Below are 26,531 nucleotides of genomic sequence, written 5' to 3'. Positions count from 1 at the left end.
AGAGCAAAAGTTCTGATGAACAGGTTGATGACCAAATGGATAAGAGCAACTCATTGTCTGATTCTGCAGTGAAAGCAAACAGTGGGAAGAGAAGTTTGTTTTCTAAGGGGAAACACACGCTTAGTAAAGCTATGTACCAGGCTGCAAGATTTGGTGGGTATCGGAGTCAAGAGCGGAAGGGTAACCTTGATGTAAAAGGTGATGATGGGAATGACTCTGAGTTCGCTGGAGTTGAGATGAGGCATATGCAGAAACCACAAAAGCCTGTGGCCTTGGTTCATTTGACAGACATCTCTGAACCGTCTTTACTTCTTACTGAGAAAACTAGAATTGCTCTTTACAGTTCACTCCCGGCGCTAGTACAGGGAAGACGATGGTTGTTACTATATAGGTGGGGAAACTTGGAGTTTCATAGTTAGATCTCTTGAAAGTTCTAGTCTTTATCATAACAAACCAATTATTGTACAATGGCACCAATATTTCTTCTTGTTTTGCAGTACATGGAGGCATGGCATATCACTTTCAACCCTATACAGAAGAAGTATGCTTTGGCCTGGCCTCAGTTTGCTGGTAATAGCTCAGCAACTGTTAGCATCAGTCATTTTGAAAATATTTCAAATCAACTCTTTCAACAAAATTATTTATTGTCTATTACTGTATAAATATAATGTAATATGGATTTGACACAAACAAACATTTATCAAGTTCCTTGAGTAAAGTATATTAAAGAATTGCCTTGATTATTTGTTTGAAACATTGTCATGGACTCTTTTCAAATTCTCTTGGGCTTGTGGTTCTTTAGTTCATACAAATGCATACAGTCCCGAATAAACACTTTCTACTTTAAAAATTCTTTCAGGTTGTTGGAGACCGTAAAGGTGCAGTTTTTGGTGGCTTGGTGGAGGCACCTCTAAGACCAACCAACAAGAAGGATCAGGTCCTGCTGAAGCAAATACATCCTTGTGAATCCATCTAGCAATTATTTCCTTTTATAAATGTATTCACGCTGGTGTTTTGAACAGGGAACAAATGATACAATTGTTTTCACAAATACACCTGGCCATCCTGTTATATATCGCCCTACAGGTACAAATTTATCCTTCTTGCTTCCTAGGCAACACAGTTTCTGATTTATCATCAATTTGTCACTGCCTAGGTGGAAGCTTTTTGCATGTCTTGAAATGGTTTTCATTTATGTACGAGATATTGAAAGCAATTTTCATACCTTCTGCTTACTTATGCTTGCAGTAAGTTCTACAGATGTCATCCACTTTAAGTGTTAAAAATGTATGTTTTCCACCTAAACATTATTTGGAATTGGGAGAAATTTTTTGTATCCTGCAAGTACTAAAGGTTATGCTGAGGAGTAAAGCAAGTGCTCCTTCAAAGTTTGTAGAAGAGTATTCAATACAAAATATATATTTATGAATCATGCTTTAGATTTCGGTAGAGCTGTACATAATGTAATCATAAGATCTTTGTTTCACCACCTCAATTTTCTGATGTAGTGGTTGTATAATGTGATTACTTTCTGCACTGATCTTCAAACCTAAGGGACTATTAAAACCTTAAGTTTTAATTGTTTTGAATTGTCAAAATACTGCACGGGAGTAGTTGCATAATACATGATAACAAGTAACCGCTAAATATTTAACTATACCTTTTCTATTACTCCATGATGCTGGCAAAAATAAACTCATAGATACTACTTCTAAAGTACAGCTGTATATATCCTGTTTTTTGTTTTTGTTTTGCAGAATAAACTTAGATCATCAATTTTTATCTTGAAATTATCCCTTTGTAATGCACCAGTTAGCCCCTTGCTTCTTTGATGTATAGTTGCAAGGAAATTCGAGCAAAGGGTAGGTGCAAAATTAAAACTTTGGCATAAATTGTGCAATGATTCAAATTTCTCTTGCACAACTATGTTGCGTCCAAAAAAAAAAACTACTTAATAACTCAACTTGAATGTTTGCATCTAAAATATGCATATGTTTGTCATTTATGAAATAACTGTCTTGTGAGAAACAAATAAATGTATGGAAGTTTTTTTTTTTTTTTTTTTTTTTTTTTTTTATTAATTTTTTTTTTTGGGGTACCTGAATGGTATGTCTTTTACTAAATGTTTTGGAATTAACTATAAAATGTAAACGCAGGTGCCAACCGCTATTTCACATTGTGTGCTACTGACTTTTTAGCTATTGGTGGGGGTGGTCATTTTGCACTCTATTTGAATAGTGATCTGTGAGAACTTTACCTCTTCATGTTCCTTAGTGAACAACTTCTTTTTTTTCCCCCCAATCTAATTTACTGTATTTTCTAAATTTCTTCAATTGTTTTATCTTTATGCAAGATTGAGTGGATCAAGTTCAGTTTCAGAAACCTATGGGAATCCATGTCTTGCAAACTCAGAAGACTTTGATGTGAAAGAAGTAGAGGTGTGCACAATGTCTCTATTTCTCTCTTTGATAGACACACAGACACACCCACACCCTTCCAGGGCACGCTTAGACCCATAAATATGAATGTGCATTTATAATATAAACTCAGTGCTCTTTGGCTCCAAAGAAAAAGAAAAAGTCAGTCATTTGATTTATGTTTGTGTAATGCAGTTATGGGGTTTTGTGTATGCTACTAAGTATGAGGAATTACTTGCTCAAAGTCGTATGGAGGCACCTGGGATTTGCCGATGGTGAATGCCTCATTTGGAACTCATTTTACTGTGGTGGTTAGTATCATCACCTTAGCTGAGGCTTATTATTGTTTCTGGAGCTGGATGCAAACGATGTTACATTATATGGATGACATTCCTTTTGGAGTTTGTAAATACAAGTCTTTCGTGTACATAAAGAATACATAAGCAAGCAGTTTTGATTAGATAGTGATTGTAAAGGCTAATACTTTTAATGATAAATTTCCCAAAAGTCTGAAAAGAAAGAAAGACAGAAAAAAGAAAAAAAGAAAACTAAATCACTACAAAACTTGGTCTCAAGAGGCCATCTAAGGAGAAACTTCTCTGCAATTGATCAACAAAGAACACTTCTGTCATCTGATGCCCCCAAGAGACGACACCGCACTAGACAACATATTTTTGTTCGTTCAAACGACAGAACTTTTTGACATAGTAATAGGTTGTGAGTTTTACGGCTAAATGGAGAGTCTTCTCCGCGATTGATGGACAAAGGAGAGCACTCAAGTCTACTTTGATGGGTCTATTTGGTCTCAAGAGGCCATCTAAGGAGAAACTTCTCTGCGATTGATCAACAAAGAAGAGCACTGAAGTCTACCTAAATGGGTTCATTTGTTGTTCAAGTCTCTGAGATTGTCTTTAACGCATCACTCTCCAAAAATGAAGTTTAGCTACTATGAATCTTCTCATGGATTGACGATTCCATCCTTTAACAATTTGGTCCACACATTTCCTTGTCAATCTTCCGTTGAATTGATTGTTCCATCCATTAACATTTTGATCCACACATTTCCTTGTCAATCATATTTGTCTGTGTAGTAGTCAAGTCTTTGCACGTGCTGTGAGTTTGCATATGTTGATCGAAAAGTAAGCAACCTCTCTGAATTAGTGGCGTGTGTATATATATATATATATATTAAACTATCTCCAGCCAGTTTCTCTTGTAACTCTCCTCAGTGAACAATTCCACACACTTTGCATATCTATTATTCAAACAATGGAGAGAGTTACTTGGTTCTTCCTGGTATACTTGATCTGTTGTGAGGCGGCTAGCTGCTTGACTATGGCAGCACAAACCAACCTTAACATCACCACAGACCGGTCTGCTCTTCTTGCTCTAAAAGACCATATCACCAGTGACCCTCAAAACATGATCCTCACCAATTGGTCAACCACCACCCCTATTTGCAACTGGGTTGGCGTCATTTGTGGTGCACGCCATCATCGAGTCGCAGAGTTGAACCTCTCTTACTTTGGTCTCGTGGGCACCATTCCTCCTGAGCTAGGGAATTTATCATTGCTTGTTGATCTGGACATCCAAAATAACAGTTTCCAGGGTACCTTGCCTGACGAGTTGACTCACCTGCGCCGGTTGAAGTTCATTAACTTGGGATACAACAAGTTTATGGGAGTGATACCGTCATGGTTTGGGTCCTTGTCCAAACTTCAAGGATTCATGTTGTTTGGTAATCAATTTGCAAGTTCTATACCAGCTGCCATCTTCAACTTATCTGCTCTTCAAATATTTAATCTGAGTCATAACCAACTCTCAGGTACGTACAAACTAATGTACCTACCAACAAATTTAATCTAAAACCCTAATTTATTAACACCATAGCTAGCATGTTAAGGTATAAGATACACTTATTTCTAATTAATGATTATTGCATAGCAAGAGAAATTGGAAACCTAACAACGTTGTAGGAGATATACCTTGATGCCAACAATTTTATAGGTATGTTACAAATCGGTTTGGTTGAATTAGTTAAAGAGATAATAATTGTGCATATGCCCTACACTTGAAACTTCAATCAGACATCTTGTGTGCAGATGATCAACTATAATATATAATTGTTAAGTTTTAAGAAATACAAAATGAGATTGGCGCTTTAGATCAACTAGAGAAGTTGTCAGTGAACTTCATTGCCTTAAAAAGGCCTATGAATTCCTATGGTTGTCTTCAAAATGTCTTCTTGGATTATTTTTGAGTCTATATGAAAACAGCTTGACCGGAAGACTTCTGTACACTATATGTCAACATTCTGAGCATTCAAAAAGTTGGATTATTCTTATAACCAACTTGATGGTCCACTTCCATCCAAATGGTGGCAATGTAAACAACTTTTATAACAATTATCACATATACTCATCTATATTGGCCACTTAACCCATATAAAGACAATTGATGTTAACTGGAACTACTTGACATATGTGCAATAATCATTTTATTTTATTTTTATTTTTTTTTTTTTTTTTTTTTTGAATAGAAATTGATATCATTAAAATCAATAGCCGGCAAACTGCCAATGGCTAGAGTCTAACTATACTTACAACAAGATAGCCGGTAGGAAAATCCGGAAACCCTATTCTAAGCAAAACAGACTCATTACAAGTCGATGATAAGCTCGCTAAGATTAGCGAACTTATAAACAAAGAAACTCCGTGTCTTCTAGGGCAAAATCATTGACTAGCATCCCCATTAGCCAGGCGCGCAATTGCGGTACCAACAGAGAGCCACTTCCTAGCAAACAAATAGGAGCAATTCCTTATCCATAAGCCGCTTGAAAAAAATGTCAATCTTATTCCAGATAATTACCAACTCCCGTAGCAGTCTTGATCCGAAAATGATTAGTCATGGACCATATGCCGGCCCAACATGCCCAAGAATGTCCACCTCTTAGGCCGGGCCACTCCCATCACTAAGTGATTAATGAGGATGGCCAAGCATCCTCCCTACTGGCCCATAAAATAGAGCCCATCAGCCCAACGTTGAGCCCAGGTCTGAAAACCCAAGCCCAACTCCGAGCAAAAGGAGCAGCTGCCTCAACGCTCGGCTGCCCATCGGCCTCCGCCTCAGACCGGCCCTCCGGTGGCCGTCCTTCCCACCACCCCATCAGGCTCCAATCACTCAGACGAAACCTACCTCTGAGCAACCTCAAACTGCCGCTAAAACCGCCTCCAAACCACCACTGCACCACCGCAGCTGTAGCCCAATCGACGATCTTCGGCGCTAACCCCGACTCAGAGCCTTGCGACCGCGAGACCAAACCGCCACCGCTGGATCTAACTCGCCCACTCCTCCTCTGCAGCCCAGACGATAAACGCGAAGGCAACCTTCACTCACCGCCTGGACCGAAACCCTCCACCACGGTCTGAGAAAAATCCCACGCCGCACTCACGGTCGCCGCAGAGATCCCTCCCTACGTCGCCGCCGTCCACGATCGCCGCCTTACCCAAAGGAAGAAACGCCGCCGCCAGTCGAAACTTAGGTTTCGAAACCAAGGTCGCTCCGAGAAGCTCGGAAGCTCGGAGACGCCTTCTATTAGACACTTCTTTTACTACAATTTTATAGGTATGTTACAAATCGGTTTGGTTGAATTAGTTAAAGAGATAATAATTGTGCATATGCCCTACACTTGAAACTTCAATCAGACATCTTGTGTGCAGATGATCAACTATAATATATAATTGTTAAGTTTTAAGAAATACAAAATGAGATTGGCGCTTTAGATCAACTAGAGAAGTTGTCAGTGAACTTCATTGCCTTAAAAAGGCCTATGAATTCCTATGGTTGTCTTCAAAATGTCTTCTTGGATTATTTTTGAGTCTATATGAAAACAGCTTGACCGGAAGACTTCTGTACACTATATGTCAACATTCTGAGCATTCAAAAAGTTGGATTATTCTTATAACCAACTTGATGGTCCACTTCCATCCAAATGGTCGCAATGTAAACAACTTTTATTACAATTATCACATATACTCATCTATATTGGCCACTTAACCCATATAAAGACAATTGATCTTAACTGGAACTACTTGACATATATGCAATAATCATTTTATTTTGTTCCTATATATCATGATTTATTCCCAAGTAATCAATGTGTTTATAAGTTTTCTCAATTATATATGTTTGACACCCTAGATTGTTAAGGTAAGCAAATATCTAATTAATAATTATTAACAGGTAGAATCCCCAGAGAAATCAGGAACCTAACAACGTTGAAGGCTATCAACCTTGATTATAATAATTTTATAGGTACGTATTACTTCCATCAGTTTTGTTTATTTAAATAGATAATTAGTTACCCTGCAATATGCCCCAAATTTGAATTTTTTTTATTTTATTTTTGTGAAATAGTATAGACTATTTCATATATCTTGTGTAAGCTAGAGTGTGTTGATTTTATTGATTAAAATGGATATTAGTTACCTTGCCTGCCCCATATTTGAATTTTTTTTTTATTCTTGTGAAATAGTGTAGAGTATATCATATATCTTGTATAAGCTATAATGAGTGTTGATTTTTCAGAAATTCCAAATGAGATCGGCACCTTGAATCAGCTTGAAGAGTTGTTTGTGCAAAATAATGCCTTAAAAGGTCCTATTCCTATGGGTTTCTTCAATATGTCATCTTTGACTAGAGTAAATTTCTATGGAAACAAGTTGAATGGTAGAATTCCTGACAATATATGTCAACATCTTCCAAATATCCAAGAGTTGGATTTGGGTAGCAATCAGTTTGATGGTCCACTTCCATCCAAGTTATGGCAATGCAAACAACTTCTTGCTTTGGGGTTGGACGATAACAGGTTTAGTGGAAGCATACCCAAAGATATTGGGAACTTAACTCGGATAAAGATTATTTGCCTTAACATCAACAGATTGACAGGTATTCATAATCTCAATTGCATATTTATTTAATTACCATTATATATTTTTATAAACCGGTTCATAGAATTATAAATCTAAAAGATGATGTGGTTATTTTATATTTTGATAATCATATTATATTGTTCTAACAAATTTATACCTGTTTTACATTAGTCTAATGTATTCCAATAGTACTCTTTTTACGTTACACAAATCTTAATATAATTTCCTAAAATTTTTGATAATTTTTCTCCCACTATCTTTTTCTCTTCATTTTATCTCTCCCCTCACTTTCCCATGTTCAAGAAAAGAAAAGAAAAAAACCTTCCACAACTTTTAATTTTATTTTTTATCTAAATAGAGATTTCATTAATATTGATGTTAAAATGATCTCATTAAAAACCATGCTCCATCAGAGCAAGTAAAAAAGAGTACAATTTATCGACTAGCAGTTTTTTTTTTTTTTTTTTAAGAAAAAAAAAAAACTATCCACAACTTTATTCTATCCTTCATAAAATAAAATGATTAAAATCTTCTCACACGAGTATTTAATAATGCCAATTAATTGTTGCAGGTCCCATACCATATGAGATTGGTTATCTTCCAAATTTAGAGTGGTTGTCGCTCGGTCAAAATAATCTACATGGCCATATCCCATCCTCAATCTTCAATATCTCCACAATAAGATTATTAGATCTCGGCTCCAATCAGCTTTCAGGTAGCCTCCCAGCAGATATAGGCCTTGCGCTTCCAAAACTAGAAGAGTTTGGAGTAGGAATGAAAAGAAAAAAACCTTCCACAACTTTTAATTTTTTTTTTTATCGAATTAGAGATTTCATTAATATTGAGACTAAAATGATCTTATTAAAAACCATGCTCCATCAGAGCAAGTAAAAAAGAGTACAATTGATCGACTACCAGTTTTTTTTTTTTTTTTTTTTTTTAAAGAAAAAAAAAAAACTATCCACAACTTTATTCTATCCTTCATAAAATAAAATGATTAAAATCTTCTCACAGAGTATTTAATAATGCCAATTAATTGTTGCAGGTACTATACCATATGAGATTGGTTATGTTCCAAATTTGGGGGGGTTGTGGCTCCATGAGAATAATCTAATTGGCCGTATCCCATCCTCAATCTTCAATATCTCCACAATGATATCCTTAGATCTCGGCCTCAATCAGCTTTCAGGTAGCCTCCCAGCACTTCCAAACCTAAAAGTGTTTTACGCAGGAGAGAATCACCTCAGTGGAGTAATCCCCAAATCCATCTCCAATGCTTCTGAGCTTCGGTTTCTACAACTGGCAGGTAACTCTTTTTCGGGATTCATTCCAAGCACTCTGTGCCTCTTGACAAACCTGGAAGAGCTCAAATTGTTCGAGAATAACTTGACCATTGATACCTCTACTCCAGAAGTTAATATTTTGTCTTGTCTGCCAAATCTTAGAAATTTGAGGTGGTTATCCTTCGGAAGCAATCCATTAAATGCGAAGCTTTCGATTTCCTTCAGTAATTTCTCTGCATCACTTCAATATCTTCATTTAGCAAATTGCAGCTTGAGAGGTAACATCCCCAGTGATATTGGGAATTTGAGTAGCTTGATACGTTTAAGCCTGGGAGACAATCAATTGAGCGGGCCAATTCCAAGCTCAATGGGAAGACTACATAATCTTCAAGGTTTGTATATGTATGATAACACATTGCAAGGATACATTCCAGATGAGCTTTGTCAACTAGAAAAGTTAAGTGATTTGTACTTGGCTGGGAATCAACTCTCTGGTTCTGTACCTTCCTGCTTGGGTAATCTAACAGCATCTCTAAGAAAACTATACTTAGCTTCCAATTTGTTGAATTCCACAATCCCATCTTCCTTGTGGGGACTTACAGATATCTTGCTAATAAACTTGTCATCCAATTCTCTCATTGGACCTCTATCAGGTGGTGTTGGTAATTTGAAAGTTGCGATATCCTTGGATGTATCATACAACCAATTATCTGGTAGTATACCAAGCAGCGTTGGGAGTTTATTGAATTTGGTCAATCTCTCCTTAGCACATAATAATCTAGAAGGCCTTATTCCTAGTTCCTTTGCTACCTGTTTAAGCTTAGAAGGATTGGATTTATCTCAGAACAGTCTCTCTGGAGTGATTCCAAAGTCTCTTGAAGCACTCTCATATCTCAAGTATCTGAATCTATCTTTCAACATACTCCAAGGAGAAATTCCAACCGGCGGTCCATTCAAAAACTTCTCTGCTGAATCATTTGTTTCAAACCGTGGACTTTGTGGTGCATCCCAATTCCAAGTTCCACCATGCAAAAGAAAAACTAGCATAGCTATCTTGAAGTATGTTATTCCGGGGATCTTGTCAGCAATGCTTCTAGCGACCTCCATGATTTGGTTGTTAATGTTGCGTAGAAAAAAGAATGTGAAAGCAGCAGCAAATTCTGTCTTCACGCCTCAAGATTTCTGGAGAAGAGTTTCATACCAAGAGCTCCTAAGTGCGACAGATGGATTCAATGAAAGCAACTTACTTGGTGCTGGGGGTTTTGGCTCAGTATATAAAGGAACATTGTCAGATGGGATGGACATTGCGATAAAGGTTTTCAATTTGGAGTTGGAAGACGCATTTTCAAGTTTTGAGGTTGAATGTGAAATGCTAAGTAATGTTCATCACCGAAATCTTGTCAAAGTCATCAGTTGTTGCAGTCAAGTGGATTTCAAAGGTCTTGTATTGAATTATATGCCTAATGGGAGCCTTGAGAAGTGGTTGTATTCTCAGAATTCTTCTTTGAACATAATGCAGAGGTTGGATATAATGATAGATGTTGCATCGGCATTGGAGTACCTTCATCATGGTTATGAAGTACCTATTGTCCATTGTGATTTGAAGCCAAGCAACATCCTACTAGATGTTGATATGGTTGCACATGTTGCTGATTTTGGTATTGCAAAACTTTTGGGTGGAGGAGATTCTATGACTCAAACCATGACCTTGGCCACAATTGGGTATATGGCTCCAGGTATTGTACTCTGTTAGTACTTTATCTTTCAATAATGTATGTGTTCCTTAATTATGAGTGTATTTTTATTTTCATTTTTTTTTTTAAATCAAATTTTATATATGCAGAGTATGGAATGCAAGGAATAGTGACCAGAAGAGGTGATGTGTATAGTTTTGGTATTGTAGTGATGGAAACATTCACAAGAAGGAAGCCAACCGATGAGATCTTCACTGGGGAAATGAGACTGAATCAATGGGTTGCAAATTTCCTAGTTGCAGATGCGATAGTTGAAGTTGTGGATGCTAGTTTACTTGGAAGCGAGGAGGCTCATGACTTCGTGAGCAAGAGGGAGTGCTTATCATCCATTATGAGATTAGCTGTCGCTTGTTCAGCAGAATCACCGGAAGAGAGGATAAACATGCAAGAGGCTGTAGCCATGCTTAAAACAATCAAGATCAAGTTTTCAAATGATTGCTGCAAGAGGTGTGGTGGTGAATCGTTGTCCTGTTTCGTAACCCCTTAATTATTGTGTCGATATATCTTGGCATGGCATTTGATTCGGTACATAATTATGTAATTGTTTGGCAATGTGGTTCTGACTCAAGTTTGGTTGGTAATTCACTCTGCTACTCTGTATTCAAAAATAACTTCCATCTAGCTCTTTCCACTTTGTAGTTTCTGTGTTTTTCTGCTTTGAGGCTTGCTGTTTAAATAAACCGAAGCACTACTATTTTCTCAAATTCTTCTATCTTTAAGTTCTTAATGTACTTATCATGGTAGATTATGCCTAGGATTTAGATGAGGTGTCAGGATGTTGTACTCCAATCATTCTTATATTCCGTTGTTGTGTCACCTCAGCAATCTATTCATGTAATGCAGCGTATTCTTGATCATGATGTTTCACATATGAATTTAAGCTTGTTCAGGAAGCTCTAGAATGTTTAGCTAGTTTAAGCTCCTCGTCTGATAATCTCAGTAATGGAAAACCAAAATTGCAACTTTCTCGATGGTGGGAAGATTGCAATTTCTTCTGTAATGCAGAACAAAGGACAGTAGATACCAGAAACCATTGATGAGAGAGAATCATAATAAATTAATGAAAATGTTAGACTCCGTGAATATAATGCATGAAATTCTTGAGTATGCTAAATCTTGTTGTTTTGTTCCGAGTGCAATGGGAACGAAGCTGCTCATATCCTCTGCCAAATGTTTTGTTTTGTTTTTGAATTCAGTTGTGTATCAGGGGAATGACAATGTACAATATATTTGACATAGCAATTGTAATTATAAGTTCCTGGAGTTTCCAAAGGATTATTTACCAATTTCTACTCTTTGCTTCTGTTTCTCATTGTAATTGATATTCAATAAAATTGACGTCCATTTCTCCAAAAACTTTGTACTCTTTCTTTTAGTCTCTCTCCATAATAACATGTACTCCAGTCAGACAACAAAGAAACTGAATCAGGATTCTGCTCAAGTTTTACCATATTTTTTTTTTTTGAGAAACAAGTTTTACCATATCCCACATGAAGAATGGTAATCTAAGAAACAAAAATGGAAAATCAGAACCGCATTCTATAGATGAAGGATTGAAGAAACAAAATGAACGTAGAAACCTATCTAAATTGCATACATGTCGAACCAATAACATAATCCTGTCGTGGTCAAAGAAAATTACAGATTGAAAATATAAGCATCAACTAGTCTGGTCTCATCTAAGAGACAATAGCAAGGCCTTCGTAGTTATATAAACTACTAACAGTCGTGACGGATTCCCTACATGCCTTTCTGGTCTCATCTGCCACAGAATCAGAATAAATATCAATCTATAGTATATCTCATCTGATATTGTTTCATTAATCCAAAAGAAAATGTCAACGTAATTTCAACAGAAGAAAAGCATCTGTAACATTCAGTACCTTTTTCATCCCACTCAAACTACTGCAGCCACTTTCTCTGCAACCCCTTTTACAAGTTTCTGTGGACAGTCGCTCACAGGACTTCCAGTCTTCACATCTTTGGATTCCTCATATGCAGCTGCATGTATACCAAGTGCAGCACGACCAGATGGATCAGGGTTCTTGGACCATTCCGCATCCCAATCCACAGCTTTTGCTGTGCTGCATGCCACACTTGGACCACCGAAAACTGTCGATCTTGCAGCATTCTGTCCATAACTAGCAAATTGAACATACTCAGGTAAACAAACAATGATGCAATTCAGTCAACTGACATTGCAAGAGATGGGAGGAAAGGTGGCTCACCTTTGGAAAAAATTTCTCATAGTCCTATAGTAGTATCCTTCTTTTGTGGTCGGAGTGTTTTCAGGGTAGAAAAAGCAGCATTCATCAGCATTGAATCTGTTACCTGTCCAGTCAGAAACAAAAATGAAAAATTATTAATTCTATGCAGCTAAGGAAGTAGCAAGCATCTCTAGCGTCTGCTTAGTTGAGTGGTTTAGAAAGTGCACCTCTCACTTAAAATAGTGAACATGAAATAAATTCATAAATTGGGTAAATTTATCGTGCTAATTTTGAGATGTTATGTTGCTAAATTCTTAATCTGGACCACAAAGTTCAACAAGAATAGATTTAACCACAGGTCCTGGTTGGGAGCATTGCAACATTATATATGAGACTAATTGGAAAGAGAGCATTTCTGTCCAAAATGTAAAAGCAAGCAAAAATTGCAGCATACTTGTTTGTTGGCGTGATCTTTCAAGCCGTCAAACCAGCTGTAACCGACACCATCACTAAACTGCTCCTTCTGCCTGTACAAGATGTGCTATAGCCCAAAAAGAAAAAGTGGAAATGTTGATAATATATTAATTCTTGGATGAATATATTTGCACAAGTATCCAAGAAGGTGAAAATCTTCCAAGAAAAAATAAAAGAATATGCAAAACGAAATGGTAAATATGGCTTTGGTAAAAGTAAAAAGTAGCAACCTTTGGTAAATATGGCTTCTGATCATCATCATCAAATTCTTTGCGTAAGACCCACTTCTCAATCCTCCCAAGATCAGGCCTGATCTGCAGTTACAAATGCAAGTATTCAGATGCATGAATTTGATAATAACCTTCTCTTGTTATTAAATTTGGCATGAAAACGAGCAATCCCAATAATACCATTACAGCAATGAAGATATAATCTAATAAGACTAAGTATACCATAGACCATCCATTAGATTAGACATATCAGGATATGTCTGACGCATACAACTCAGCATAAAATGGATTCATAAATGATAGAATTCAAAACACACGTGAAAATTTCATGATGGATAAGAAAAATAACTTTTGTGAGGGAATGGGTAGAAAATAGTTGGATATCTATATCTTTTAATAATAGGAAAAAATGTCCACATGTAGTAGATCATTCCATAGAGTCGTAATAAGATATTCCTATCCGAACAGTCTTATAATGAGCAACCACTAAGCCAAATGTCAGTAGGCTTCAAATCACTACAATACATAAAATTGGAGGAAAAAAGAAAGCTTAATGATTGCTACCATTTTCCATTTTGGTCTTCTGGATCAATGTCCATAGCAGTCTTGATGAATTCTTTGTCAAGAAATGGTACACGAGCCTCAACAGTCAACACCCCAAGCTGATGTCGATTTGTTGGCCCTCAGATAATCGTACAGATGAAGAGCTTTAATCTGTTGAATAGTCACAAAATTTCAGTTAGAAAAAGAAGTCATAATAGCCATCAATGGTAGTAAAATATGATCCAATGACATTGCAAGTGCATAAACATATACCACAGAAACAAGAAAAGCAGAGAACAATCTAGAGATAGTGTGTATAAGATACCTTGTGGCATGTTTCTTGGTCAAACTCCTCCTTGTTTGGTGCCTTGTGGAAATACAAGTAGCCACCAAAGATTTCATCTGAACCTTCCCCAGAAAGAACCATTTTTACTCCCAGAGATTTAATTTTACGAGACATAAGAAACATTGGAGTGCTGGCTCTGATAGTGGTCACATCATATGTCTCAATATGGTAGATAACTTCTTGAAGCGCATCTATGCCTTCATGAGATATCAAAGCAAAGAAACAAATTATTTCTTGGAATTAATATACATCCAGGCCTTTGTCTGGGATTACTGATGTAGAAAAAAAAATTTGATGAAAAGCAAGACAATGAGATAGATTGGAAGAGAGAGAGAGAGAGAGAGAGAGAGAAGACTTCAAAGAAGAAGTAGAATGAGTGGGAGCCAGAAAATCAGGGTGAACAAAATTTGTATTTCCAATCACCAATCAATATGAATGGTCTGAATCCTACTTCAAGCAATCCCTAGATATTCAATAAGGTAAAATTAAAACTGCATAAGGATTACCTGAATTCTAAATCTAAGAAAACCTAATTTCCACCCTTGAGCCTTATATATTACATGAACAGTAAAGTGAAACTCGTGATGATGAGTTCCAAGATAATCTGCAACTTCATTCTCTTGCTGCTTTCAAATCTGGAGAACCTTGAAGACTGAAAATGCAAAGCATGTAAACATAGAGAAAACATGTCTTAGTTAAAAATTGACTACAAGAAAGTACATCTAAACCTTTCTGGTACCAAAGTTTGCATTGGAAAGGCTATTGAACACTGACACCAAGAACCTTTCCCTTGACCTTTAAACATACCAACTTGTTATCACACTTTTATGCAATTAGGCCAAAACAACAAGAACCCAGCCATGGTTAAAATGGATTTAGGTTCTCTACCAAGTTTATGAACAGACATTTCTTGTTTATAAAATGGAAAAGTGGTGTAGGTAGCATTTTTTAAGCACTTTTGGGGAAAAAAATATAGAGGGAAAGGGAAGAGGACCGAGAAGACACCATTATGGTTATATAAAAGAGCACTGCATTTGATAAAGCGTCAGATTTGGTTGTCGAAAATGATAAGTACAGTTACCTCCAAGCCAACGCAAAAGGTATGTAACTGTGACCCCCACTGACTTGCAGCTTCTGATTTAGCCAAATAGCGACAAGCCACAGCAGCAACGAGTGATGAGTCCAACCCTCCGGACGAAAGAACACCGAATGGTACATCTGTCATAAGTCTCTTTAACACGGCCTACAAGATTGGGAAGACGAAAAAAATGTAAGGCAATGTATGAAGCTAATAGCGACAGTGGAATGAGGCACGAAGGCCAATTTAAATCTCTCTTAACAAATAACATATCTGATGATCATTCATAGCTTCAATCAAAAAAGCTAAGTTGATATCTATATCTTTTGCATTAGACACCATTACTATAAAGCAATCGTTAAACTGCTACCCTAATATTATGATATAAGGCGGGCAGAAAGAAAGGAAGTACGTTATGCAAATTTTCAATAGTTATAACAGACATAAAATATGAAGAGGGAAAAAGATAAAAGTGGGATGTATCTTCCAATCTAATGACTAATATATATCAGAAGCCGTTTCTCAAGAGAAGTCAAAATGACCTTTCTTTGGAATAACATATTCATTTCAATTTTAAGCTAATTCACCAACTCTTCCATGGGTTCTGCTATTATTTAGTAACTATGCATATTTACCAAATTAAAGATAATGAGATAATTAGCCTCCAAATGCAGATGTAAGATTGCCTGTTCTACAGACAATGTACTGAGCATATACACATGTTTAAGTCGCAAAGATATTTTTTGCTAACAGTAAAAGTGGGACTATAGAGTATATCAAACCCCGATCTCACCCATATACAACCAAAAACAAAAAACAAAAAAAGACAAAACAAAACAAAAACCAATCTCAAGTGCTCCTCATCAAAGTTCCAATCAAGGAAGTTCCTCAAGTCAGACCCAACTAGCAGAGCTGCACACCAAGTAAATAACTCCCAACACTAATATCAACAGAGAAAAAACTGGCATCACCCACCCTTTCCTTTTTAAGATTTCCTTTCAATACCAGGATCCACACAAAGAACCAAATATAACAACAAGGTTTTGGTAAAAAAAAAAAAAAAGGAATGATCTACATAGTAGTCTCAGTAAGTTCATAAAGTCTCACCCAACTAGCAGAGTTGCACACCAACTAAAGAACTCCCAACACTAATATTAGCAGAGAAAAAAGTGGCGTCAACCTATCCTTTTTAAGATTTCCTTTCAATGCCAGGATCCACACAAAGAACCAGATATAACAACAAGGGTTTTGGTAAACAAAAGGAATGATCTACATAGTAGTCTCAGCAACACAGTTCTCAAAACAAAATTGCAAGAATGGAGTTTAATTTCTTACGTGATGGTTGCAACTAATTGATAAAGAGTGGGAACATATACAAAACACAAAAAGAAGAGAAGTAGGATTGTAAGTGGTACACATCAATGCATACCTTCTCAAAAGCCTCGCCATAAGGAATCGATGGTATCTTCTCCAAAAACCATTGTGGATTGTACCATCTTCTCAGCCCTCCTGCACACATAAAATTGTAAATAAATATGTACTTAAGGCAGACAAAGTTGAAATTTTATAAATTCAGCTACGGTGAACTAAGAAGAAGCATCTTGAAAGTTATTAGTTAACCAAATGAATATACAAAAAGAAAGAAACTTCTGACTCAGACTCAAGAGTTTTCTGATTTACACTTACAGATACAAAGTCTTTCTAGTGATATCAAACAAAAATATATATTTCCTTATAAAGCATGTCCAAACCCCCAAGTATAAAATGTATAATAAATTTCCTAAAATGTTTTTGTTTCTTCAAGTGAAATAATAGAAGCATTTGTTCCCCTGCTTCTATATCGCTGTCAAATGGGCAAAAACATCATAATAAGAAGTATATGCTGATCTTAGAAGATTTATATTAAAACTTTTGCTGACTAAAAGGCTGTTAGTTGATTCATGAACCCAAATCGTTGTTAGTAACTAAAGCTCATCTCAACTTACCTTGTTTGCTAGAGTATAAATACCCAGGAGGAAAAGATATGAATCTTTCACAATCATCACTTATAGCTTTCATTTCTGAAGCAAACCAAATTGATCCTGCAAAAAAATATAAAACAGGTTAAATGTGTAAGATAATTAAAGCTTCAACATATCTAATGATCAAAGGTTAAATAAGAATGATCAAGGCTTAAAAGGAGGGAGGTAAAAAACACTATAACATACAAATAAGCCACAAACTCTTTTATCAGTGCAAAGAAATACTGAAGCAGTAGTCTACCAGTTTGGGTGCGCTAAATCTCAATGCTAGTTCACGTTGTCTTTTAGAAATGAAGTTTTTTAACACGTGCAAAGAAAAAATGAAGCAAATTCAAATGGTTTGACTAGAAATCAATTAAAGAAATATCGGCTGCTTTTAGAAACACAACTATAGCTACACTCGACCTACCATCAAGACCCCAGCCCATGTACAGTGGGGTTATGCCAATAGCGTCTCGAGCTGCCATGAAGGTGTTGTCTCTTGTATCAAGGAGGACAAAGGAGAACATCCCGTCCAGCATGTCAACAAATTCTTCCCCATGTTCCTCATACTGCCAAAGATATATGTTTAATTATATTACTAAATATTGTAGAATAGAAATACACAGAAAAGTAAGGGAAGATATAACCGTTTTTGTTCTAAATCCAAGAAAAGGTAGTCACTTAAGCCTGAAGTCATTGATTACTTACAAGATGCGCTATCACTTCACAATCACTGCCAGTTCAGAATTGATGACCCTTCAATGTTTCTCTCAATTGCTTGTGGTTATATATCTCACCATTAACCTAAAAGCTCAGCTCCAAAAATCAAGTAGAAGATTAAGTCATTGAAGTAAGATAAGATCAAACAAACCAATATCCAAAACCAATTATAAACTCTGAACTATGCTCAGCTTAGTAAAAGCCTCGGAAAGAAGTTTGTTAGCATCAACGCTAATCAACAGTAACAAATTTATGTTTCTCACTCAATCTAAAACCAGCTGCCACTAGCACATGTAATGCTCTAACTTTCCATCGACCAATAACCATGATTCAAACTAATTACAGAGCTCAGAATCCACGGCTCAACGCTCCTCAAGCTAATCCAGAGCTCAGAATCTCCATTCTATTAATTTGGTAATGAAAATGCATCATCTCCCAATTCTAGCTAAGCAAACTGTAAATTTCATCTTCTCTCCAATACAATACAACCTAATCTTCATCTGAAATTGAAGTTTGAGAATGCAAAGCTGAAAGAGAGTACCTTGACAATGACAGAGATAACAATCCCCATGGCAATGCAACCGGCTCCAATCAGGACCCTGATGCCTCAACCTATACAAACAGCAAAATCAACCACTCAACAACTAGCTAGAACAAATCAAACCAATTCGATTGGATTCGAGAGACGAAATGCGATCAGTTACCGGCACGAGAGTTGTCTTTCCCATTTGAAAGACTACCCTCTCTTCCTGAAGTTCAAATCTTCAAATGGCCTGAAGTTCAAAGCTCCTGTCTTCAAATATCCTTTACTAGGAGAAAAGGTCCCCAATGATATTATTTCCAAATCACCAACAGTCTCAGTTCTAATGGTAACATACTGCTTCTAAATTTGATTTTGGCAATGGTTTTAAAAGTACTGCTTAACAGAATGTGCCATGATTTATTGTTTTAACTTGGACCTACACCTATGAATTCCTTTCATTTGCTTATATTGACTCCCTCAAATAAGATGATGCACTTCTAATAAACTTTTAATTCTCTTCGTACAATATTGCAGCAACCCATCAATGGGGAGGAATCACTACACATATAACAAGATGTCTGAATATTATGTGTGAGATTCTTGAGGAATATGCAAATCTTTGAATTCCTATGGTTGATCATTGTCGATTGCTATTTATTGTTGTTAGAACGGTGAAGAGTTAGAGGATGCTGGAATTTGTTGTTGGTGCTGTCTTTTATTTTGCCTGAACTGCATACTAATTGTATATGTCTTCAAGCACATGTTGTATACTAGTTTGATAACATTCTTGGTCCTGCCATAAAATCTTAAGCTTGATGATCTAATGGTTGCAATCTCAATTTCCATAAGAAAGCTAGACTATAAATTCAACTCAACTTTGTTTGTCATACAGTAAAATGAAAATCAGAATTGTATACAACATCATAGATAAGTTTTGAATCCATGTAGACTTTAGAATTTGTCAGATATAATTTTTCTGATATCTCTTCATACACTTGCTGCGTCTCTGATCAGACTCACACAGTAAAACAAGTCTGATATCTCTTCACACACTTCCCTACCTCAAAGCCTTAGTTCAGCGGCTAATAAAGCCAATCAATAGCTATAGTAAATCAATTCCAATTGTTAACACCTTTTCAGCAAATCGAGCCACCTAATCAATTTACAGCAAATCGCATCCCAATTTCTTGAATGGTTGAAGCAGAACAATTGGGTTTAAGAAGAGAGGCAAATTGAACTTACTAGAGGCAGCAGTAAGCAAAGAAGAATTTCAGATTCTTGGGTAGTGAATAGCCATGATGACTTCTCTGTTTTCTTTGAGCTATTACAGATTTAGTATTTTGCCTTGGAGAGAAGATACCAGTATGTCTAGAAGAGTAGAGAAAAAGGAGAAGGACTGAGGTGTATGGTCGTAATGTACTTTACCGAATGAACTTGATGGATGGAAGAGAGTAAAGCCTTCCCGGGATAAAATGCTAGGAACAGACATCTTCTCCATACCACGACCAAACAAACCATTAGAAGCAGTAATATCCAGGAATGAACCACTTTGCACCTGTCCACAACTTCAAAATTCAAAATGCCCTTTTAGCTAAATATATGAGATTTTAATACAAAACGAACAAAAGATTCCAAAAGCTTATCATACCACAGAACTCACCCAAAGGAAATGTATGCCTCAACATATTCGTGATGACTTCTGTTGTTAAGTGCAGAACATCCTCTACCAATATCCCAGAAGTAGAAGTTTGATCAGAGACATATATAAGAGACCCTATAAGGGCAAGTGTTGAATGCTCCCAGACATTTATTACGCTGCAACGGACTTTCTTGCTAGTCGATGACCCTTTGGGGTCATATTTGCTGACCTCGAAATTCTGCCACAGTAAATAGCACCCAATTACTCAAGTACTACATGCAAAAGCCAGAAACAATAGTGCATGAATGCATTAAAACACCAATGCCTCCATTCTTGTCCTCAAATCTAACAGTACAACAAAATACCGAGTGTCAAACCTTAAGATACAGAAACAAATGCATAGCTTCCTCTTCCTAAGTTCATGATCAGTTTCAAATAAAGGTCATATTTTCTTGTTAACCTTAACAAGAATCTGCATAATGAAACCGAAAAGACCCCCAAAATACTAATGACATTCAAACCCCACAATTCCACTATCCAATTAGCAATAGATACAAGTTTTCTTCACATTAACAGAATTGAAGAAAGAAAAAGAACCCAACTTAAACTTACAGGAGCATAAGACACCCGAAACAGGTCACTCCCAGTATCAAGCGCCATCATAAACTTTATTCCCGGCGTCCCCAATTGCACCGTCGTATAATGCGAACTACCCAAAACAAAACATCAAATCAAATCCCTAATTTTCAAGAATCCCAAAATCTAAAAATGAAAATTTTGAGAAAATGAAACTAAAAGTGGAAACTTTGAGAGAAGAAAAACGTACTATCCCAAAGAGGTGATCTGAAAAGTGGAGTTGCCGTCGGAGAAAGCGAGGCTGTCGGTGGACTCGACGAGCTGGCGGCCGCGGAGGAGGCGGTCGAGTAGGCGAGTTCGGCGTAGTACTCGAAGCTGCCCTTCTCGAGGAGGTTGGTGTCGCCGGCCGGAGAGAGCTTTCCGGCGGCCTCCGACCACTACTTGACGGGGTCGGAGAAGCGGTGGCGCATCTCAAAGCTGAAGACGCGGCAGCTGGGAGGAGGAAGAAGAAGACAAGTTTTTTAGCCAAGGGAGGGAACACGATTTCAGATCGGTTTTGAGTGTTTTGAATGGAAAAAAATAAGTGTAAATTAATTTTCTATTTGTTTTTTTTTGTTTTTTAGACAACAGATGTCTTTGTTAGTGTTGTCAGAAATCTCACAAATTTACTTAACGATGATGTGTTGGATGAGTAGGGGTGAAACGACAGGTTTAAAAAATCTGTCGTCTGAGTCAGACGACAGCAAAAACTTATGTGTCGTGTGATGACTGTCGTGTGATTAAGTTATTTTAGTAGTGGTTGGTCACATGTCATGCTTTTGTCCACAAGGAATGCTGCATTTGCTAAACTCCTAGCACAAATTATTAAGTTAAGGGTTCACCACTCTGATCATCCTATTAAGTCAATACGTCTTGACAATGCTGGGGAATTTACAGCGAAAACTTTTGATGATTATTGGATGTCCATTAATTGGGATTGAAGTTGAACATCCAGTTCCTCATTGTTAATGTCTAAAAGTTCGGCGGTAGCTGAACCTTCGTTAACGCTGATCCGATGGGCGGATCGATATTTGCGATGTTCTCAAAGCTTCCGCTACCTGTCAAATAAAATACAAAGGGCGTCAGAGGGAGACCGCGTTGGGCGGTCTTCAACTCTCCGATGCCTAAGTTAGTCAATGTATTTATGTTGACAAAGTAACAGTAGGTAAGTATTGAATGCGTAATTAATGAGGAGAGAGGAGAGAACCTTTTATAGGTGAGGAAGAGGTTGATATTCTCTTTGTTTTCGATGTGGGACTGATATGCTTCAGTTCCCAGTTTTAGAAGCTTCTGATGCCATTTTGGCGCGGCGCGTCGGCGGCGATCTGGAGGTGGTCCGACGTTGGGGCTGTAGCCCGCCTGGCGGTGTGTCTGCATGTCATTCCTTTGGTTGGAATTAGTACCTTTGGCGGTACAATGAGCGTAGCTCATTGGAGCTAATTATGCTTGCAAATGTACATGTATGTACAAGTCCCCCAAGTCCCCAGTCAAGGAGGGCAATCTTGGTTGGGGAGTTGTTCGGCGGTTTGAAGCGTTTTCTTCCGCTAGACATGCAAAAGCATAATTAGCGTCAGTGCGTTGTCAACCGTTGGTTTTACAGAGCAAACGCTTTATACCCTTTCGGGTGGGCCCCTGCTAGGCCCCCCAGGGAGTCCCCCACTCCCCGACTACGTCCACTTGAAAGCTTAACTAGTGTGTGTTGAGCCTTGCGGCCTAACATGGTTACAAAGTGTGTTGTAATGGGATGAATCGTGTTTAAGTGGGAGGAGAGAACCTTTTATAGGTGAGGAAGAGGTTGATCTTCTCTTTGTTTTCGATGTGGGACTGATATGCTTCAGTTCCCAGTTTTAGAAGCTTCTGATGCCATCTTGGCGCGGCGCGTGGCGGCGCGTCGGCGGCGATCTGGAGGTGGTCCGACGTTGGGGCTGTAGCCCGCCTGGCGGTGTGTCTGCATGTCATTCCTTTGGTTGGAATTAGTACCTTTGGCGGTACAATGAGCGTAGCCCATTAATTAGAGCTAATTATGCTTGCAAATGTACATGTATGTACACTCATGCTCACACCTAAAATGATCTTGCAGAAGCTGCCATTAAACGACTTCAAATGGTTGCTAGAGCATTGGTTATGCGCACCAATCTCCCTGTTTCTGCTTGGGGCTATGCAATATTACATGCAGCTGTGCTCATTCGTCTGAGGCCCACTGCCACTCAACCCTTTTCTGCGTCCCAGATGGTGATTGGGTATGAGCCTGATGTCTCACACTTACGCATATTTTGGTGTGCAGTTTATGTGCCAATTGCGCCGCCACAGCGCACCAAAATGGGTCCTCAAAGACGATTAGGCATTTATGTTGGATATGACTCTCCAACTATTATCTGCTACTTGGAACCCTTGACAGGCGATCTCTTTACCGCTAGATTTATAGATTGTCACTTTGATGAGAAAGTCTTCCCGTCATTAGAGAGAGATAAGAATACAAATGTTCAACAGGAACCACAAAATTGTCTAATTGATAGTTTTTGTACCTCATGAATAATTATTCACTAGTCTTTTTTTTCTTTTTCTTTTTTTAGTTTCTAATATTTTCAATTACTAACATGTCCTTTATATGTTAGATTATATATTCTAGAGTTTTAATTAATCAAGGACATTATAGGTAGTTCAAAAATTTAATCATTGTGCTTAAGAATTTGCTTAATTATATAAGATTTAGAGTTCTGTTTTCCTACATGTTATCCGAGTAAATGAATTATAAATATCATCTACCCTAGAATTGAGCGTGAGAGAGGCTAAACCCTAGCCTTGCAAAAACCCGTGCTTCCTTCGAACGAAACAAACGATGGAGGCTGTTGATGAGATAACAGTCCGCTTGGCTGCATCTTTAGGGCTGGCAGAAGCCCAAAAACCTGTGGATCTCCAACCACCACGTGGGGAAGGACTCCGCCGATCCCAGACATGGGAAGACGGCAATCCAGATTTGGGTGTTTACCATCTGACTTGGGTGTAGGAGATCAATTATAGGCCTTGCATTTTGGGTGTAGGAGATCAATATGCCTATTATTGTTGACTTGGACCCAAAATGAGCATTTTGGTTTGACAAAGCGTGTCTTGGAGAAATTGAGCCAATGTCAGTGGCTTAAGCTATATATTGTCGACAAGTTCGAAATATATATTTAGAGGCTAAATAAAGCCTACTATGGAAGCATGGAAGCATGGAAACATGAAAAGTCAACTTTAGCACATTTTCCTACTTCGGCTAGGAGAAACCGAGCTAAACAAGGAAAGAGAGGCGGCAGACTAACCAAATGAAATCGAAATGAGCTGAAACCTTCCAGATTAAATCTAGAAAGCCCAAAGATCATTTCTTATGAAGAGTGACAGAGCTAAAAGTGAGTGGAAGGCCTTCAAACAATCAGTCCAATTTCCTTGTCTAGAAAGGCTTGGAAACTGGACCTGTAAGAGGTCCAGCAGCGTTTTCGGCCCAACCACTATATGAAAAGCTCTGAAAATTTATCAGGGTGATCTACACTCATAGTGGAACATTTCTTATGAAGAAGTCACGGTCAGAAAATGAGTTCTTGATGGAGATAAGATTGAAGGAATTTCCTTGTCTAGAAAGGCCTGGAAACTGGACCTGTAAGAGGTCCAGCAGCGTTTGTTGACCAACCACTATATGAAAAGCTCTGAAATTTTATCAGGGTCATCTACACTCATAGTGGAACATTTCTTATGAAGAAGTCACGGTCAAAAACTGAGTGCTTGATGGAGATAAAATTGAAGGAATAAAGGAGCAGAAAGTGCTTCCTTATCTCCGAAATTCATCATTCCTTATCTCAAATTATGCCTTCTTATCTCCTTATCTCCGAAATTCATCATGCTTGATCTTCAATTATGCTTCCTTATCTCCAAAATTCATCATTTCTTATCTCTAATTAATGCTCCACCATCATTTGTTTAATGCTAAACACCTTGGCATGGTAGCCTATAAATAGAGGCTACAACATAGAACAATTCACTCATTCACACATCAAAACATCTCTAAGATGATCTAAGTTCTCTCTAGAGCAAACCTCTCTAAGAGCAACTCCTCTCCTTCTCTTTCTCTTATCGGTGATCACACTTCTAGTCCTAGTCTTCTCAGAAGCCGACTTTCAGTGCCACCAAACCCTCTGTCAAAGTGCTTTGGTCCTAGTCTCCTCATGAGCCGACTATAGTACCGCGACCACAACGGTTACGGAACCAGCTAAGCAAGGGTAACGCCCTAGCAAACCAGCCAAGCTAAAGTCACGCTTTAGCAAGATCTCATACTTCCCGGTGATGTCGCTCTGCTCAATCTACAATATTGAGTATCGATTGTGTTAACAAGAAGAAACTACAGCAAAGTCCTCGCCACGAGGCACAAAGAATCCCACGACGAGGTTGGTGCTCTCCTCGTCCACAATCGCTTGAAAAGAAGTCAGGTCAAGGGACACCCCCGACGACCGCACCCGACGGTGCTGGCACGCCCACGCAGAAAAGAGACTGTTGACCAGCTGCAACAAAATTGGAGCCAAACATTTTGGCACGCCCAGTGGGACAATCTGGATAACACTAGAGTCTTTTTGTGTTCGCCATCATTGGGATGTCAGGGGAAAATCTTTACCAAAAGAAATTCCTAAAGTGACAAGATGGCCAATGTTGCCACCATTGGCAATATTGACATTGATGACGAGTTCGAACCACTCATCATTCCACCAGATGCTAGCCTGGATGAGAGGCTTAGCATCCTTACACTGCATAGTGAAAATTATGGGAAGCATCTGGCAGCTTCGATCGCGAAAAGGGAACAACGAATTCGCGAGTTGGAGCAGCGAATGAATCAGAATGCTCAGAAAGCTAAAGAGCAGTCACAAAAGCTTTTCTCGAGCAGAGACAAACAGACTGCCCAACCTGCCGCGAACATCACATCTGAGTTCACGACCTTACGCGAGGAAGGTTCTACCTTGGCTAATTCGCATCAAGGCGAATTCGAACGTCAAAAACCTGCACGCGAAGAGGTTGTTTCTGAGACTAACTTGCCTATAGGTGGCAATCAACCTAAGGGTCTCACTGGTGAGTCACAGCCTTACACAGAGGCTGTGCATGGAAAAGGTCATCAACAAGATTGTTCTTCTGACAATACAATTGTCTCTGAACAAATATCTAATTTCTCCACTGATCAAGCCAAATACGTGGCTATTGATCAGATGCTTGGGGGGCAAGATGGAGCCCATGTTCATTCTATTAATCACCAAAAGGAATTTCTTAAAAATTCTAATAGCCAAGCGGTGATTAAATATGATCTAGGCGATCAAATTGTTGTTTTTGAGGCTCTTGATCATGAGAATTCAAACCAACAAGTGGTCGTCTATAATGGCCAATCTGTGGCTAATTCTATGCCAACAAAGATACTTGGGGGGCAAGATTACTCCTCCTACGAGCTAAATTTCTTCCAATTTTGGCACGCGAAGTATCTTTGTTGCTTTCCTTCAAGCTCTCACAAGGGGGGTTTTCATGCTATAAATTTTTACGCATCTGAGCTTGGAGTGAAGCATAGATGGCCTCCCCCGTGGCCTTCTGGAGGTTAGCTAAACATAGTGCTGCTAACTTCTTTCTTTGTTTTTAATTTCCTGTCAATTTTCAGTTTTCACTTTTATTTTCGTCATTTATATTAAAAAAAAAAAAAAAAAAAAAAAAAAAAAGTTGAATTTGGTAAGGGGTTGTGAATCATAACGGAATAGGTGAAGTCT

The 26,531-nt window shown here is 37.9% G+C and overlaps 3 protein-coding genes and 1 pseudogene across 3 annotated transcripts; 2 read left to right on the top strand and 2 right to left on the bottom strand.

The window, feature by feature from the left end:
* The first annotated feature begins 1,768 nt into the window (after positions 1 to 1,768).
* On the top strand, positions 1,769 to 2,832 carry LOC133724303 (uncharacterized). The gene is made up of 4 exons (XM_062150995.1): positions 1,769 to 1,862; positions 2,157 to 2,244; positions 2,354 to 2,438; positions 2,613 to 2,832. Exons 1-4 carry the CDS (start codon positions 1,832 to 1,834, stop codon positions 2,694 to 2,696), a joined length of 288 nt encoding a protein of 95 aa, XP_062006979.1. The 5' UTR covers positions 1,769 to 1,831; the 3' UTR covers positions 2,697 to 2,832.
* Positions 2,833 to 3,603: 771 nt separating this feature from the next.
* LOC133724747 (probable LRR receptor-like serine/threonine-protein kinase At3g47570) lies at positions 3,604 to 11,242 on the top strand. The gene is made up of 5 exons (XM_062151582.1): positions 3,604 to 4,242; positions 6,660 to 6,731; positions 7,005 to 7,364; positions 8,394 to 10,367; positions 10,475 to 11,242. Exons 1-5 carry the CDS (start codon positions 3,687 to 3,689, stop codon positions 10,870 to 10,872), a joined length of 3,360 nt encoding a protein of 1,119 aa, XP_062007566.1. The 5' UTR covers positions 3,604 to 3,686; the 3' UTR covers positions 10,873 to 11,242.
* A 662-nt stretch (positions 11,243 to 11,904) lies between these two features.
* LOC133724307 (asparagine synthetase [glutamine-hydrolyzing] 2-like) lies at positions 11,905 to 17,835 on the bottom strand (annotated as a pseudogene).
* A 1,486-nt stretch (positions 17,836 to 19,321) lies between these two features.
* LOC133724305 (uncharacterized) lies at positions 19,322 to 21,190 on the bottom strand. The gene is made up of 4 exons (XM_062150997.1): positions 20,975 to 21,190; positions 20,761 to 20,857; positions 20,170 to 20,386; positions 19,322 to 20,074 (listed from the first exon to the last, which is right to left on the bottom strand). Exons 2-4 carry the CDS (start codon positions 20,809 to 20,811, stop codon positions 19,878 to 19,880), a joined length of 465 nt encoding a protein of 154 aa, XP_062006981.1. The 5' UTR covers positions 20,812 to 20,857; positions 20,975 to 21,190; the 3' UTR covers positions 19,322 to 19,877.
* Positions 21,191 to 26,531: the final 5,341 nt, after the last annotated feature.

Source organism: Rosa rugosa, chromosome 1 (genome assembly GCF_958449725.1).
Source record: "Rosa rugosa chromosome 1, drRosRugo1.1, whole genome shotgun sequence".
Taxonomy (NCBI): Eukaryota; Viridiplantae; Streptophyta; class Magnoliopsida; order Rosales; family Rosaceae; genus Rosa; species Rosa rugosa.
This window is presented reverse-complemented; position numbering and strand designations above follow the sequence as displayed.